General features: G+C 38.4%; 1 protein-coding gene across 3 annotated transcripts in view; it reads right to left on the bottom strand.

Moving 5' to 3' along the window:
• Nucleotides 1–14739, bottom strand: part of LOC111874902 (sodium-coupled monocarboxylate transporter 1) — a 31983-nt gene extending 17244 nt beyond the window's left edge. Inside the window, exons 1-7 of one of the 3 annotated variants that reach the window (XR_002844632.2) lie at nt 14317–14737; nt 12909–13128; nt 12326–12485; nt 9287–9352; nt 5148–5199; nt 3536–3603; nt 2020–2174 (exon numbers count right to left, since the gene is read on the bottom strand). Coding sequence is in view for 2 of the 3 variants with exons in the window: in XM_023870766.2 (XP_023726534.1) it covers nt 2020–2174; nt 3536–3603; nt 5148–5199; nt 9287–9352; nt 12326–12485; nt 12909–13117 (710 nt within the window). In the remaining variant the exon portion in view is untranslated. Of the gene's footprint in view, nt 1–2019; nt 2175–3535; nt 3604–5147; nt 5200–9286; nt 9353–12325; nt 12486–12908; nt 13129–14316 lie in introns of all 3 variants that reach the window. The other 2 variants (XM_023870766.2, XM_023870765.2) reach the window with 2 other exon arrangements.
• Nucleotides 14740–15676: the final 937 nt, after the last annotated feature.

Here is a 15676-nt window from a genome sequence, read left to right as displayed (position 1 = left end):
TTTTTTTGCAGTTTAAAGAGTTTGTCACATTCGTTATCCCCTCCCCATAATATAATACCGTACTGCAGACAGGACTCAAAATTTTAAAAGTAGATATTTCTTATCATATGTGGGCTCAACGTTTCTTTTAATGTTTTTATCACAAGAACTACTTTGCATCACTTAGCTCTTAAAAATCGAGCATGGACGCCCCATTTTAGGTTTTCTGCGATGTAAATACCTAAAAATCTTAGTTCTGATTTATAGGTAATTTCTAAAGTTTTAAAATTTATTTGTGGTCTTAACAGAACTCTCATTTGTTTTGGATGAAATGAAATAGCAAATGTTTTTTTTCTTCAAAATTTACTATATTATTATTTTTCTTGAACCCTATATTTAACTCTCTCATCACGTTTTTTATTTTATGTTGAAGGTCAACTTCATCTGATCCAGTAATTAACAAATTAGTATCATCTGCATATAAGACCAACTTTTCAATGTAGTAACAAAATACAGAAAAAAGTAATTTGTCTCTGTGTAGAGAGAATAGCTTTTAAATAAAATTAACACCTATTAAAATCTGAAAGCAGTCTTATTACTAAGTTTGTTTCTAGTTTCTCTGTGGTTTAAGTGTATTATTCGCTGGTTAATTCAGTTTCTTAGAAGTAGTTACTATAGGATTCTGACGATGGTGTATAACACACAGAGATATTGGGTTTTCGGACTTTATCCACCATCCTGGTTTTTAATATAACTAAGAAAAACACGTTTCGGAAACTGGATCTGTTTCCGTCCTCAGGTGAGGGAAAACACCTATTCTGTCGGGTCCCTTAGAAAGAGCTAGCCTCAATCACTGGACAACCCATGTCAGTATAACTACAGCTAACATACACCTGAGATCAGGAATTGCCAACAGAGATAACAGGAAGGGGAAATTAAATGCAACAAACCAAGCCAAATATATATATATATATAAAATGAAAGCCAATACGTATGATTAATTTGAAGATTTCCATGTTGTAAAACCATTTTTTCCTACAACTAGCACCATCTGTGCAACAGATATTTGAACGCTGGAACTAAGATCATATATTTGTGAAGATCCTGCTGATCATAGTGACATTTTCTGTGAATTGCTTACCCCATTGCCAATTAGGGGAATCCATATGGGAGAAATATTCAAACTGGGTTGGCTGAATGGATTGGTTAGACATGCCATGTAGACCGATGCCTCGTGTTCCCTAATCTGCTCTTACTTTCCATTTTAAAAAACATATCTTCATCCCAGCCTATCCTACAATCTTCTTCACAGGCATGATGGAGTAATTTCAGTTTTTCTAGAAGACCCTCTTAGAGGTTGTTACTACATTCATGGAAGTACACAGGCAGTGGTCTGCCTGTTTTACCATATAGCTTTTCCACATTCACAGATAATATTATAGATGCAATGTTCCATTTGTTGTGGATCAATTTGCTGTTCTGCAGATGGTGCTATAGTTGCATGACTCTCAGAATCATGACACAGTAAAATATGGTCATGAGTCCCATGGTACTCACAACCAAGAACGACTGTGTTGGCAAGGGCAAGCAGCAATGTGCCATACTGGCTGAATGACTGTCCAATGATTGAGGTTAGCTCCTTCTAATGGACTCAAGAGAGTAGGTGTCTCCCACATGCTCAGCTGATGATGAAAACGCATCCAATTTCTGACACATGTTCTTAATATTCTTCAGAACACTGGATGATGGTTGAAGTTCAAAAATGTAGTATTCCCAAGTGTTATACACAACCATCAGAACCCTTCAGACTCACAAAAGATATATCTGGAGTACACTCTAATCTTGTTCCTGTGAAGTATGAGATTTCATCATGATCAGGACAGAAGCTTAAATTAAATCCCATCAGGCCAGATCTAACATCAAAACTCTATATTAATATTACCAACCTATGAACTTCTCTTCATAGGCTATATCTTTCCATGTGATTTCATCAACAAAATTTTACATGTGTAAAGTTGAGGTCACTACATGCCAACTTACTTGAAAAATTCAAGGCGATCACTCTGCTGGCTGCGCTCCCACACAACACCAGGACCACCAACATTTATTGTTCCCAGTATCATGACAATGATTACACCACCAAACATGATGAATGTCTGTAGAGTGTCTGTCCAGACAACAGCCTTCAGGCCTCCCTGAGCACAAAAGCATACATCAGTTGCATAAAGCAGCTGATTACAATTTTTGAAATAACCTCTTCATTAGGAACTGTTTACTGACCAAGGCCTTTCATGGATTCCCAGTCCCCACAGAACAGACACCAGGATCGTACCTAAATGGACACAGTTGTCTCAATTCATCACTTGTCAATGAATCTGAAATTTTTACTTGTTACTACGTACATAACTGCAAGACCTGATGCAGTGCTCCTAAATTGCCTAATACAGAACAGATCCTTAGGTTATATTATATCCATACTGGTCAATCACTGAAGTCTCTAAAATATGAAATGACACAGAAAGATCATAAATGGTGATTAGGTAAGGATTTGGAAGGACGTAGCCCTAAACCATTTTGAAGGTGTACCGTGGCATTTGCATGCGAAGCAATGATAACCCTCAGCTAGTAGAGTCAGAAGTTCCAGCAGAGATTTAAACTGTGTATCATCTCAGTACAAATGTTCAGCTATAGTAAGCTTCTAGTATGGAAAAAATGTTCAGAAGGAACTGAAATAACAAACTATACAGAATACATTAATAAACTGAACTGACAAAAAAGGAAACGGTGGAACTGAGAGTTAACAAACCAGAAAGGCTTATGCACCTTCACCATCTTGATGGAAAAGAGCCTACATGTGGGGGAACGTAACTCAGGCAATGTATTGACAGGCTGCCTGTCAGGAGCAGGGAAGGGGAGGCAAAGGCCCTAAGCTCCAAGGACATGGCCTGCAAGGGGAGAGAGGTAATGGGGAAATGAGTAAGGGGGACACATGCATAGAAGGCAGACAGAATCAAAAGATGGAAACAAGGAGCAGTTCACAAGGTACATTACCTACACATGGCACACAGTGATTAGAATATTTCAAGCAAGAAACTTCCAAATTAGAAAGAGCTCAAGTATCTTTCTTAATGTAATATTTAAGAATTTTAAACTTGTTCCAAAAATGTTGTAATGTATTCAGTGGCTAAAGAGACCAGCTGTCAAGGGCTTTGGGAGTATGAAAGTGAAAGAAAGTACTTTACTTTTAAGTCATTGCAAAGGGATCAGAGAAAAGAACATGACGATGAGGTGGGCCTGTAAGTGGGTTATGGCATAGAGCAGTGATTCTCAGTTAATTCATGCAACAGAGCAACTGATGCTCAGCTACATTCATCAGAGAACAATGACCATCATTAGGAAATGTATTTCAGTAACTTCATGCATATCCAAGAACTCTTATTCTGCTTAGCCATAATCAGGAGTGTGCTAAATGTTTTAGATTTACAAAACAGTGAAAATATGCTACAGTTTGTGCCCTTCCAACACTTGTACAATTTTAACTCATTATTCAACTTACCAGCATGGTGTAGAATATGCACACAACACACACAATCGGGGTAATTAAATGAAGGTTAATGCCAGTCACTGTAAAACAGAGAATTAACAATATATTGTCTTAGGTACTGACAATGCAATGTATCACACACACTAGCAAATACGTAATATCACATACTGACATTACATTGCTATATTTGAGGTTCTCACAGCAGTAATTATGAAGAGCACAGTCTCCTGTAATGTCAGTCCTGAGACAGCCCAACATTCCGGAAGAACATACCACCTCCATCTTCAGAGTCAAACAGTAATCCAAGGAGAAAAAAAACAGCAGAAACAGGTGGAAAGCTCAGCTGGTTTCTTGCTTGACATACTCTTTGACTCTGAAGATGGAGAAAATATGTCTCTCAGAAATATCAGGCTCTCTCTGAACTGCATGGCATTACAATCCAGAAGACCATACTCTCAATAATGCATTGTACTGCATAACAACAATCAGACTCAGACAAGGTTTGAAAGTTACTCAAGATCACTGAGATTTTGGACTTCGTCTTCTAGTGTTCTAAAGCACAATATCTTGGAAACTGTCTTCTAGTGTCCTGAAGCACAACATCTTGGAAACTGGATCTGTTTGTGTCCACGGGTCAAAGGAAGGGAAGCACCCACTCTGTTGGGTTTGTCACAAAGAACCAATCTCCAATCCAGTGACTGCAGTCCATCGTGTTTTCTTGAACATTATATGATGGGCAAACTCAAGTCAGTCAACAATCCTGAATGTTGAACAGTACTCTCAAAACCCTTTCACAATTCATTTGAAAACTGCCCCCCACCCCTCAATGAAAGTATAGCACGCTTTTACCTTTTAGAAGAGCAATTTCAATTTAGAGGTGCAGCAGGAGCAGAACAGCAAAATCACGGTTACATGTGTGCAGGTTTAATCGCAAACATAACCGTGATTACCGCAAAAGAGTTCTTGCTTTAATGGCTGCAGCACTATTGAGTAAAATAAGTTCACTTTGCAGCACTGCATGTAGTGAAGTGTACTTATTTTTGACAGCAGATATTAAGAAAAAGAAACTAAGACTTTATGTGTCCATCAACCTGTATAAAACAGAAACAATACTATAAAGACAGAGTATCAACTGCAACTGAACAAACAGATGTACTCTACATTTGAGAACATCCATTTTCAAAACATGTTCTTTGTAATTTCTCATGACTCATTTGCCTTGATGTTCATTCATCATACAGATCTCTTATTTTAACGGTCATTCAGACACCACCTTGCAGAGAGTCAAAAACTGTATTTCCTTGTATTTGGTTCAATGTAATACTTAACGCAGTGTCCTTCTTTAGAATAGCTACTCTGCTAGTCAACAAATTTCCACCATTTTATGGAACCTGAAGGTCCATTTCTGTATTCACAAGAGCCTGCCACAGGTGTCAGATTCATCCATTTCACACCTGTTTATCCTGGCCAAGTTGTCTCTTTCCTTAAGATTTCCATACCAAAACTTTGTATGCAGTTGTTTTCTTTCATGCATGCTACAAGCAAAATAAGAAGCATTAGCCTTTTATACAGAGAAAAATGAAGGTAACTTATATAAATATTTTACATTTTAGTTATGACACACCTTGACTGAAGGCCAAAGCTGGCACATAGATGACAATGGGAATGAACAGTAGCTGAAACAGAAAATTTAATTCAAATTATGATAACAAATGGCACAGAAACTTCTTTTAAAATAATGGAAACATTAAGTCACTTTCTAAATGCATAAAATTAAGATTATTTATAATTTGAGATGAAACCATCCACTGTCTGTTTAGCCAAGTATGAACCACAATTGCAGTATAGTTTTCATAATATGTACATGAGAACACACCAAATTATTAAATAAACAGATATGTAAACAATAAATGATACCAAGAATAAGCAAAATTCCTGCATCATATTCAGGGTATCCTCGGTTAAAATCTTGGCCCAGAAACAGGATATTCTGATTAACATTTTTTATGGTTTTCCTCAGTCTCCAAGCAAATATCAGGTTAAGTACTCTAAAATTTGGCCATAACCTATTCTTTCTGCATCCTCTCCAGTTCATTATTCACTAATCATTGCACCATTTAATATTCTATAAAACAAGTCACTGAGAGTGTCTGCCAAGGAAATTAAAAATAAATCAAAGTTACCTATGGTAAAAATGAATTAAATCAATAACATACAAATGAAAAGATAAATAATACATGAATACATGTAGTATATTAAGCAAAAAATAAAAACTAAATAAACAAATTTTCTGATCTTATGACATATAAAGGATGATTTGCTGGTCAGAGGCGGCCCCAAATGTTTACAAATTACGCAAAAATGTGTAAAAAAAAATGAAATTTGATAAGTAAATTACTTGGTAGATGTGGAGATGATTGGGTCACAGAAGATAAAGGAATTAGTTTCTCTCCTCCTGGAGACAGACCAATGTTCACAAATGTTGTAGCTAGCATGGAAGGAGAGATAATGTACAATCATAGAGCAAAAGAAACTGTGCAAAAACCGGGCAATTACCAGATCTGTGTTGAAATGTTTAATTTCTTTGGTAAATTACTGTGTGATGTACAAGTATTAATACAAGGCCTCCTCTGAGTGTACAAGGTTCTATCAGGAAGTTCCCAGACTCTTATTGTTATAACTACCTCGGTGAAAGAAGATAAGAGGGGAGGCAAAGGTACACTTCCGCAAGCCTATTGCATCAGTCTGCCACATGACACCGTGCTGTGCACACACACTGTTTTTACACTAGTGCTTTTTCGACTTCGTGTTTCGTTTTGTCTGCGATGGCTGGCAAAATCGAGCAGTGTATCTGCATCAAGATTTGCGTCAAGCTCGGTAAATTCGTTATCACAATCTTTGAAATTATTCGTGAAGCTTTTGTAGAACATTATTTAAGCCAGACAGCAGTTGCTGAATGGCATTCACGTTTCATGGCCGGTCGAGTTATCAGTTGAAGTTGATGAACGTTCAGGGTGACCAAGCACCAGCAAACCAAAAAAAAAATGTTGAAAACATTCGAGAACCCATCCACGAAGACCGTCGCCGAAAAATCCATGAGCTCGCAGAAACTGTTGGAATCAGTTATGGAGTTTACCAGGAGATCAGCTTGATTTAATTTAGTAGCATGTTTTGATCCATGTTAATTACCATGTTCGATTACGTTTACTTGTACATGCAGCAAACGGACAAGAGGTACATAGGCTATGTCTTGCTCTCAAGGAGGAGGCTTAGCCCAACTCTCGAATGGGGGGGGGGACCGACTGGTAAATGCAGATGCAAAGTGAAACAGGAAGCCCACCCCCCCAGCTAGGTCCCTTAAAAAGTTACACAAAATTTTGCTTGTCAGAGTCCTTTGAGAATACGATGTGTGACAGTTTTGATCATTGCAACTTAAAGATGGGAGTTTCCTGAGATCCAAGCCAAGCTTAGCATTTGTCAAGCTACTGACAGAATGTACGTTAAGTCTTTAGGGCCTAAATTCCCTGTAATCCCTAAACGGATTGGGTGAATAGTTAATTAAATACTCCTATTTTTCCAAAAGTGACCAATCCTCGAAATTTTGGGAGTTGATTTGTGGACTGAGAGGGCTCTTGAGTTTTGAGGAGAAGTCATTCTGCTAAGTTAGTATTTTCTCCAACTCAAGAACCATACGGACGCAAAATCTGCATCACTCCAAAATTTATAATTAATTACATAAAATTTGTGGACTTACTGCGCTTACAGCGCTCAAAGCATAAGCTGTGTGTCCTAAAGTGTGATTAAAACGGAAAATTAAAGTACCAGTTCAGTGGAATTTATAATATCGAAATTATATTTGAAACCCAGTAAACAGTTCAGTATTCAGACGAAAATCAGTGTCGTACCTAACTTAACAGGGAAGTGTAATAAANTGAGGAGAAGTCATTCTGCTAAGTTAGTATTTTCTCCAACTCAAGAACCATACGGACGCAAAATCTGCATCACTCCAAAATTTATAATTAATTACATAAAATTTGTGGACTTACTGCGCTTACAGCGCTCAAAGCATAAGCTGTGTGTCCTAAAGTGTGATTAAAACGGAAAATTAAAGTACCAGTTCAGTGGAATTTATAATATCGAAATTATATTTGAAACCCAGTAAACAGTTCAGTATTCAGACGAAAATCAGTGTCGTACCTAACTTAACAGGGAAGTGTAATAAAGTGTTTCAAAGTCAATCATCAACCTAATAAGGTGTGTGTGTGTGTTATAACAGGAGTTCCCCACTTCCCTTCCTGAGCGAGACCCTGCCAATCAACCTGAGAACAGAACCTTAGCTCTACCGGAGAACTAGCTACCCACTACAGCAACCCCACATGAATCAGTAAACTGACAGTATCAGTTTACTGGCGCCCAAATTACAACCCATTATTCTAAAGATCAGGGGTGTGTAAATGGCGATAAGTGGAGCAGGGTAAAGCCAGCTGCAGTCGCCACCACCAGTAGTAGCCCAGCAGCCAGCGACCGGAGACGACAGTTAAAGTAAGTGGAAGTAANTTATAACAGGAGTTCCCCACTTCCCTTCCTGAGCGAGACCCTGCCAATCAACCTGAGAACAGAACCTTAGCTCTACCGGAGAACTAGCTACCCACTACAGCAACCCCACATGAATCAGTAAACTGACAGTATCAGTTTACTGGCGCCCAAATTACAACCCATTATTCTAAAGATCAGGGGTGTGTAAATGGCGATAAGTGGAGCAGGGTAAAGCCAGCTGCAGTCGCCACCACCAGTAGTAGCCCAGCAGCCAGCGACCGGAGACGACAGTTAAAGTAAGTGGAAGTAAGTAAGAAAACGGGTATAAAGAGAACATGGTGCAGCAACGGTGAAACGACGATTACAAGAAAATGGAGCCCAACGTAAGGTTAAACGATGATTACACACTCCACTGCTGTGAATGTGTTCCTCGGCTCTTGACAAATGACCAAATGCAGCGGCACATAAGCGTGTGTCTTGAGCTACAAGAAAAGGTTAACCAACGACCCAACTTTTACGAATATCTCTAGGATCATGACGGGTGACCAAAGTTGGATTTCCCGTTATGATCCAGAATCAAAGCAACAATCCTCGCAGTGGAAGGGCCCACGATCATCATCTGTAAAAAAAAGACGAGGCAGGTTTGGAGTTCAACAAAGAGCATGTACATTGTTTTCTTCAATGTGAAGGGGATTGTTCTCCGTGAATTTGTTCCTCCTAACACAACGGTCATCTCTGACTTGTGCTGTGACGTTTTGAGACGCTTGAGAGAAAATGTGAGGCGAAAAAGACCGGGACTTTTGTGCAACCACAACTGGCTCCTTCATCGTGACAATGTGACCGCCCAGACGTCCATGAAAACTACAGAGTTTGTGACTAATAACAACATGGTTATCGTTCCCCAATCTCTCTACTCACCGGACTTACCCCCTTTGATTTCGCTTCGTTTCCCAAACTGAAAATAAAATTGAAGGGACGACGTTTCGAAACAGTGTCTGACATCCAAAGCAAATCACACATGGTACTTGACAGAATTAAGGAAATTGGGATTGCTCTACATGTTCCCAATGTGACTACTGTGATGGAAATGGCAGCAAAAATTGAGCAAGTTAAGGCAGAATTTCTTTTCTGACTTAGTCTGGGAACTTTCCGATACACCTTGTACCATTCTGCAGTTTCTAAACTTTTCATTTATAAAAAAACAGCTGTTGCTGTGCTATGACTCACCATTTTGACAAGGAATATAATGGATCCCATCAACCGCACTGCTGGACTGAATCGGAGGTTCAGATACTGCAACATAACATTCAGGTACTGTTTCTACAACATGAACAGTGACAGACTGACAACTGAACTGAGAGAACTGGGTAAAATTAAGAGAGTTCTGTCCTTTCTAATGTAGTTAAATAAAATGATTTTTTTTTTCAAATTTGAATAGCATGAAATAGAAACTGGGCTGACACTACTACATACTGTTTTAAATACAATGAGCAGAGTGTCAATAATTCATGGAACCTTACCTCCTGTCATTTACATGCCATCATAGGACAGTCCATAAGTATAAGGAACACTGTCATCTGGGAAAAGATGTTTTGCAGTCTGAGTGATAATTGCCATTGTTTCAGAAGAACCTGCTAAAGGCAAGTGTGGAAAAATGTATGGATATGTGACAAGGGTGAATGGAACTGTGGCCCTGAATGAACCAAATATTGGCTTTTATGATGGAAAGTGACTGGAGGGGATAACAGTTGAGTGGACCATTAAGAGGTGGAAGGAGTTAATAAGAAAGAGTTTAAGGATGTATGTATGTATGTATGTATGTATGGGGTAGGCCATAAAATCCAGCCCCCAACTGAGACCTTCAATGATCTATTGTGCTTCTCCTTGGATTAGCCCTTTATTAATCCCACACTTTTAATAAAGTGTAGGACGCTGCTTATGGGGGGATCATAAAAGTCACTTGGCTCCATAAAAACTGACCCAAGTGACGAAATCTTAAATAAGCTATGGCCTCCAATCACATAGGATGTGTGCGGCGAATTCATTTTCCTGTAGGCAACTTTCACAAGTTGGGTTATCAGACTTTAAGGATACAGAGGCCCACTGTAAGACAGAATAAATGAGAGAAATAATGGCAGAATAAACCTATGGGAGATAGACCAAGGCCATGAGAAACTGTGTAATGAACACCTGGCCTTTAAAGGGCCATTTTCAAGGGAAGAGTGAGTGGGAGAAAAGACATAACACTAAAATGGGCAAACTAAATTCCCTTACTCATAAGCTGTCTGTGCCCACAATCACGTACAACAACTATTATTAATTAGTGACAATTAACCCTTCATCTGGATTTATAAACAAAATGAAGATAAATCCAGATAAGAGTAAAGCAGTAAGTTTCATGAGAGGTAGGGTGAAGGATCAACTGACGTATTATTTTGGGGACCAACTGATTCCAGAGGTAAATACCTTCAAGTACCTAGGAATAATCATACAGAGCGATTTAAGATGGGCAGATCATGTAAACTATACCCTACGAAAAGCATGGAAGGCTCTTCATTTAATAATGCGTATACTGAAACAGGATGATAACACGAAACGTCTAGCCTACGCATCAATAGTGAGACTGATACTTGAATATGGTTCGGTATACTGGGACTCATACAGAGAATGACAGGTTAGCGCTTTAAATTGGGTACAAAGAAGAGTGACTAAATTTGCAAATCCTACAGATGAATCTGGTTGGGAAATTCTGGCACAGCATAGATTGATAGCCCATCTGTGCGTCCTTTACAAGGCATACACCAAGAGACCGGCTTGGAAAGCGATAGGGGATAGCCTGCTTAAACCATGTTACCTGAGTAGGGACCATCATATTTGGAAAGTCAGAAGCAGGAAACAAAGAACAGATGTTGGCAGATATTCCTTTGTAAACAGAACCATAAAGGATTGGAACAGTTTACCTGCAGGCATACTAGCGTCTTTCTCCTGTAAACTAAACACTTTCAGAAATAGGGTTAGGAAAGCTGTTGCAAGTACAGAGGCCTTAGGCGGAGTTAAATGAATCAAGTGAAGTGATGTGAAGTGTCCTTGTTCGAGTGCAGTGAAATGAACACAAGCACGTGCCCTTTTATAACTTTATGTTTGGATTTGCACTGTGTGCACCTTGTTTATTGTATGTATTTTGTTTTGTATTGTTCTCTTATGTTATAGACTTCTGTATCAGTGTAAGTTCTACCACCACCGGGTGAACACCCAATTGCAGTAAAATAATAATAATTACGTTTAAATTCCATGCATTCCCATGCTCTCAGAACAGTCCATTTAACTATGTTTCGGTAGGTTTCGTAGAGCATCAAAGGTAATATACCAGCTGTCAGGCCTGTCATACACTTCCTACAGATGGTAACATATATGGAAAATTACACGGATGATACTTTGAAAGGAAATTTCTGCACAGCCTTTAACTAATGAGTTCTAGTGCTAACTTATCAATCAGTTGTCCTACAAGGAACATACTGGAACTGAATCAATACCACTGTTGCCAGATGACAGCATCTAACCATCTCTATTATGACACAGTACAACCCCAAATATCTAAGCCAGGTCCAAATCTCACACGGATATTAGTATGAGGAAGGCCATTAAATCAAGGTTAGGTTTTACAAAGTGAATCAGACAGAAAATATGGAAAATACAAATATGTGGTCCACACAGCTTGTGTGACCATTCTGATACGCTGATCCAGTAGGGGAATTTCTTACACTGGACGCCGCTCATTAGTGAGGTCAGAAAGGTACAGTTCAGCAGAACTTAAAGTGGCTCTCTTTTGGGTTATTTCATGAAATTTTCTTCTCTTTCTGGTTTATATTGATCAGATTAATCATCTCTCGTGGGTGGGAATGTTGTCATCTTTATCCTCATTTCTTTATTGGAGACCAATCATTATCTTAGATGTTTCTAGTTACTGGTGGATTTCAGCCTACAGGGGAACTACAGTATTGTTTTCTTGTTATTTATTTCATTAATTAATTGAAACTGTCCTGTTATTTCCCAATGCTGACAACAGATGTTACCAGCATATGTATTTACTTAGAACTTTTTTCACTGTTAAGTAATTGAGAGTAGCCCTTTGTAGTGGACTTCCTCTTTTAGACCTGATGAAAGAAATATAACAGGTTTCCAAAATATTATATCTGAGAAAACTCAAAAGACAATAGACAATGGCCAAAATAAGTAATGTTTATCATACAATACCTAGATAATTACCTCATAGGACGATGTGATCTGCAGCTTGTAGAACACTGGTAGGTAGACCAATGCCATAGTGATGCTGACAAATGCCTCTGGGCACATGACCATCCAGTACTGTGTTCCGTACATATACATCTCAGCTGGTAAACCCAATAGAGATATGCCTGAAATGTAACTGCAAGAAAATATAAGCAAGCAGCAAGGTTAAGAATGCATGGAGCTATATTTCCGAACCACGATACAGCTCCATACCAGGGACAACTCAGCCTTAACTTTACGATTTCCCTTAGTTCAGTGTTCAAATTCACTGTTCCCCAGAACTATCTCAAATGGAGGTTTTCCTGTAGTAGGCTGGCAGTGTACATAATTGACACTCACAAATTATTTGTGGGATGTCGATGTTCAAAGAGACAACCACGTAAAACTATAACAGCTGTATATATTATTTACAAATGTACAGGATGGCTGGGAAGCCGTTGCTTATCATGTATTACTTTTAGTGTTTATCACAATGTAGCAGGTGTCATATTTATCGTACTCGTGTAATCTATTATTGCACTTATTACGTTATTTTGTAAATACAACTCTTTTCACATACCTTGCAATTAGTGACATAGAAATTGGGAATATGCCCATTGTTTTGCCTCCCATGAGGTACTCAGCTGTTGTGTTCTGTTTCTTCTTGGCAAAGAAAGCAAAGTACACCCCAATGAGAGCTGACAGACAGAGCATGATACCAAACACCAAGAAATCAAGCCATGAGAAGAACTTTGTAACATGACTTCCATTTCCTTCTGTCACATTCATTGGCACACCTCCTGTAGAATTTTGTTTAAAAAAAATGTGAATGTACAACCTGCGTTAAAACCAGTTGTGATATGTGGGTATGAAATATCATCTATGAATAAAAACACTGAAGTTATGATGCATATGTCAGAGAGAAAACTCTTGAAGATGGTATATGGATCTGTACCTGAGCAAGGGATTTGGAGACACAGCATGGACCAAGAAAGGAAGGAATTATATAAACCCCCAGTCTTGTAGCAGATATTAAAAGGAGAGCATTAGAGTAGTTAGGTTACGTGAAGGGTGGTTAAGGAGGTATTTTAAGCAAGGCATCTCCATAGTGGCCAATATGAGTGGAAATGTTGACGTCAAGAGATGCTGCAAGATATGATAAAATAGATGCCTGAAACACAATTGAGAGCTTATCATACAAAACACAATTGTCAGCATTATGCTGACAGGTACAAAAAGCATTTACTTCCATCCAACATGGGATTTCAGCTTATTTCTAAGATTTTAAAGACTGCCATGTAAATCGGGTCCTTTATCACCAAGGTATGGCAGTCCTCACGCAGCAGAAGGAAGAGATGGTTTCCAAATATGGAGGGTAACTGTGGACATACCGAACAAGAAATCGAGAACAGCCGAAAAGGAGTGGTCCTCCAGGTTTGGGGTTGGCCGTGGGGTTACACTCCTTGTCATAATGAAAAAGAACACCTTGTTATGAAATGTTACATGGGGCCAGAGACTTGGATACATTCTTTGGAATGACATAAGCAAAGTAAAATGGGTATGAGATTTGGTACATGGCTTAGAGAAATAGGATGGGGTGGTGCGGACTGCACTCATCTGGTTCAGTACAGGAATTGGTGTCAGGCGCTTGTGAACATGGTAATGAACCTTTCATTTCCATGAAATATTGGGAAAATTTTCAGTAGATGAGTGACTGTTGGCTTCACAAAAGGGACTCAGCTTTGTGTAGTTACTTATGGATTTTAAATTAGATTAAATTTAAATGACTCAAATGTTATAAAATGCCTTAAGTAAATAATGTCAAGTTTCCTTTAGTATTGCTTCCCTTGAAGATGGCAAATTGAGGCCAAATCATTATTCAATCATTTAAAAAGAGGAATCTTACAGACTTTATATAAATTTATACTTATTAAATGCAAATAGTGTAATGGCAGTAATGATCTCCATCAAATTATAAGAACACTCACCAAATTAAAAACTGAAAGCTGCAGAAACCCTTAACACAGGCCACTTTTTCAGGAAACTGATATAATTAGTACAGGAGTCTGATGCTAATACGCACATAAATACTAAGTTTGTTTAATGAGCAAACGAGTGAACTTCGCAGGGTCTTGGCTGCAAGTCTAATGGTCAAGCTAGCTGTTTCAAAATCACTCAGTCTGTGGGTGAGAGAGAATTTCCCCTACTCTCCAGTGAATCGTGTAGTCAGTATGGCAATTACTTTAACTGCTGAGTGGGATACTTACTGCTGCATGATGTTTTATTGCTCTGAAGCAGTTATGTCATTGAGGACATCAGATAGATTTGCCTAATAGATGGTCAAGTTTGTGTCTGACTTAAAGAGCAATACATGTGTTGCTATATATTCATGCCTTACTACTACTACTACTACTACTACTACTACTACTACTACTACTACTACTACTACTACTACTACTACTACTACCACCACCACCACCACCACCAATACTACTACTACTACTACCACCAATACTACTACTACTACTGCTGCTGCTGCTGCTGCTACTACTACCACCACTACCACCACCACCACAACTGCTGCCACATATTAGTCTAAGAAACTATCAATCTCTCATTTTTTTCCTGATCTTGCCAATTCTCTTTTTCCAAGCAGTTTGTATCTCACTATTCTGCCATAATTCTGTTGTCCTCCATACATTCTATATGCATAAACAACTTCTATCTCCTTTCTTCCCCCTTTTCTGTTGGGCTCTTCATGTCACTGTTTCTATTCCCGATAGTTTCAATCCACCCACTAATCTAAACAAATTTTCAACTTATTTACAGATACATAACATGGTCCCTCACTCTAAGGGAAGAACAGAGACTGCGTGTCTGACAAAAAAGTGTTGAGAAGACTATAGGAACTTACATGAAATTAGGAGAATTTATTTTAAGAAAATATGAGACTGGAATGAGTCATCAAAATTATGGAAGATAGCCTGGAAAATCTGAGAAAAGTGGAAAACCTCAAGGAGAGAAAAGAATGAAAAACTTTCTCTACCAAAACAAAGTTAGTGACTGAAAAATCAATGTTTTAATTAAGGTCGAGATTGTTTTACTCAATGTAAAAAATCTGAGAACCACAAATGCATTTTGATTTGTGCTGCTGTTGTCCCTTATAAACTTGAAAAGTTCTGGGCACACAACTACATTTGTAACAAGACTGAAACTTGACAGGACAGCAGTACTCACTGAATGGTTCTCCCATATAGGAAATGTCTTTGGCAAAGGTTGTATATATACACAAACTGTCGAAAATATCTAACTTCTCACTTTCATCTACTGACAACAGCACATCACAAT

This window comes from Cryptotermes secundus, unplaced genomic scaffold (assembly GCF_002891405.2).
Source record: "Cryptotermes secundus unplaced genomic scaffold, Csec_1.0 scaffold516, whole genome shotgun sequence".
NCBI lineage: Eukaryota > Metazoa > Arthropoda > Insecta > Blattodea > Kalotermitidae > Cryptotermes > Cryptotermes secundus.
Note: the sequence above shows the minus strand (reverse complement) of the source record. Positions and strands in the feature narration are given on the sequence as shown.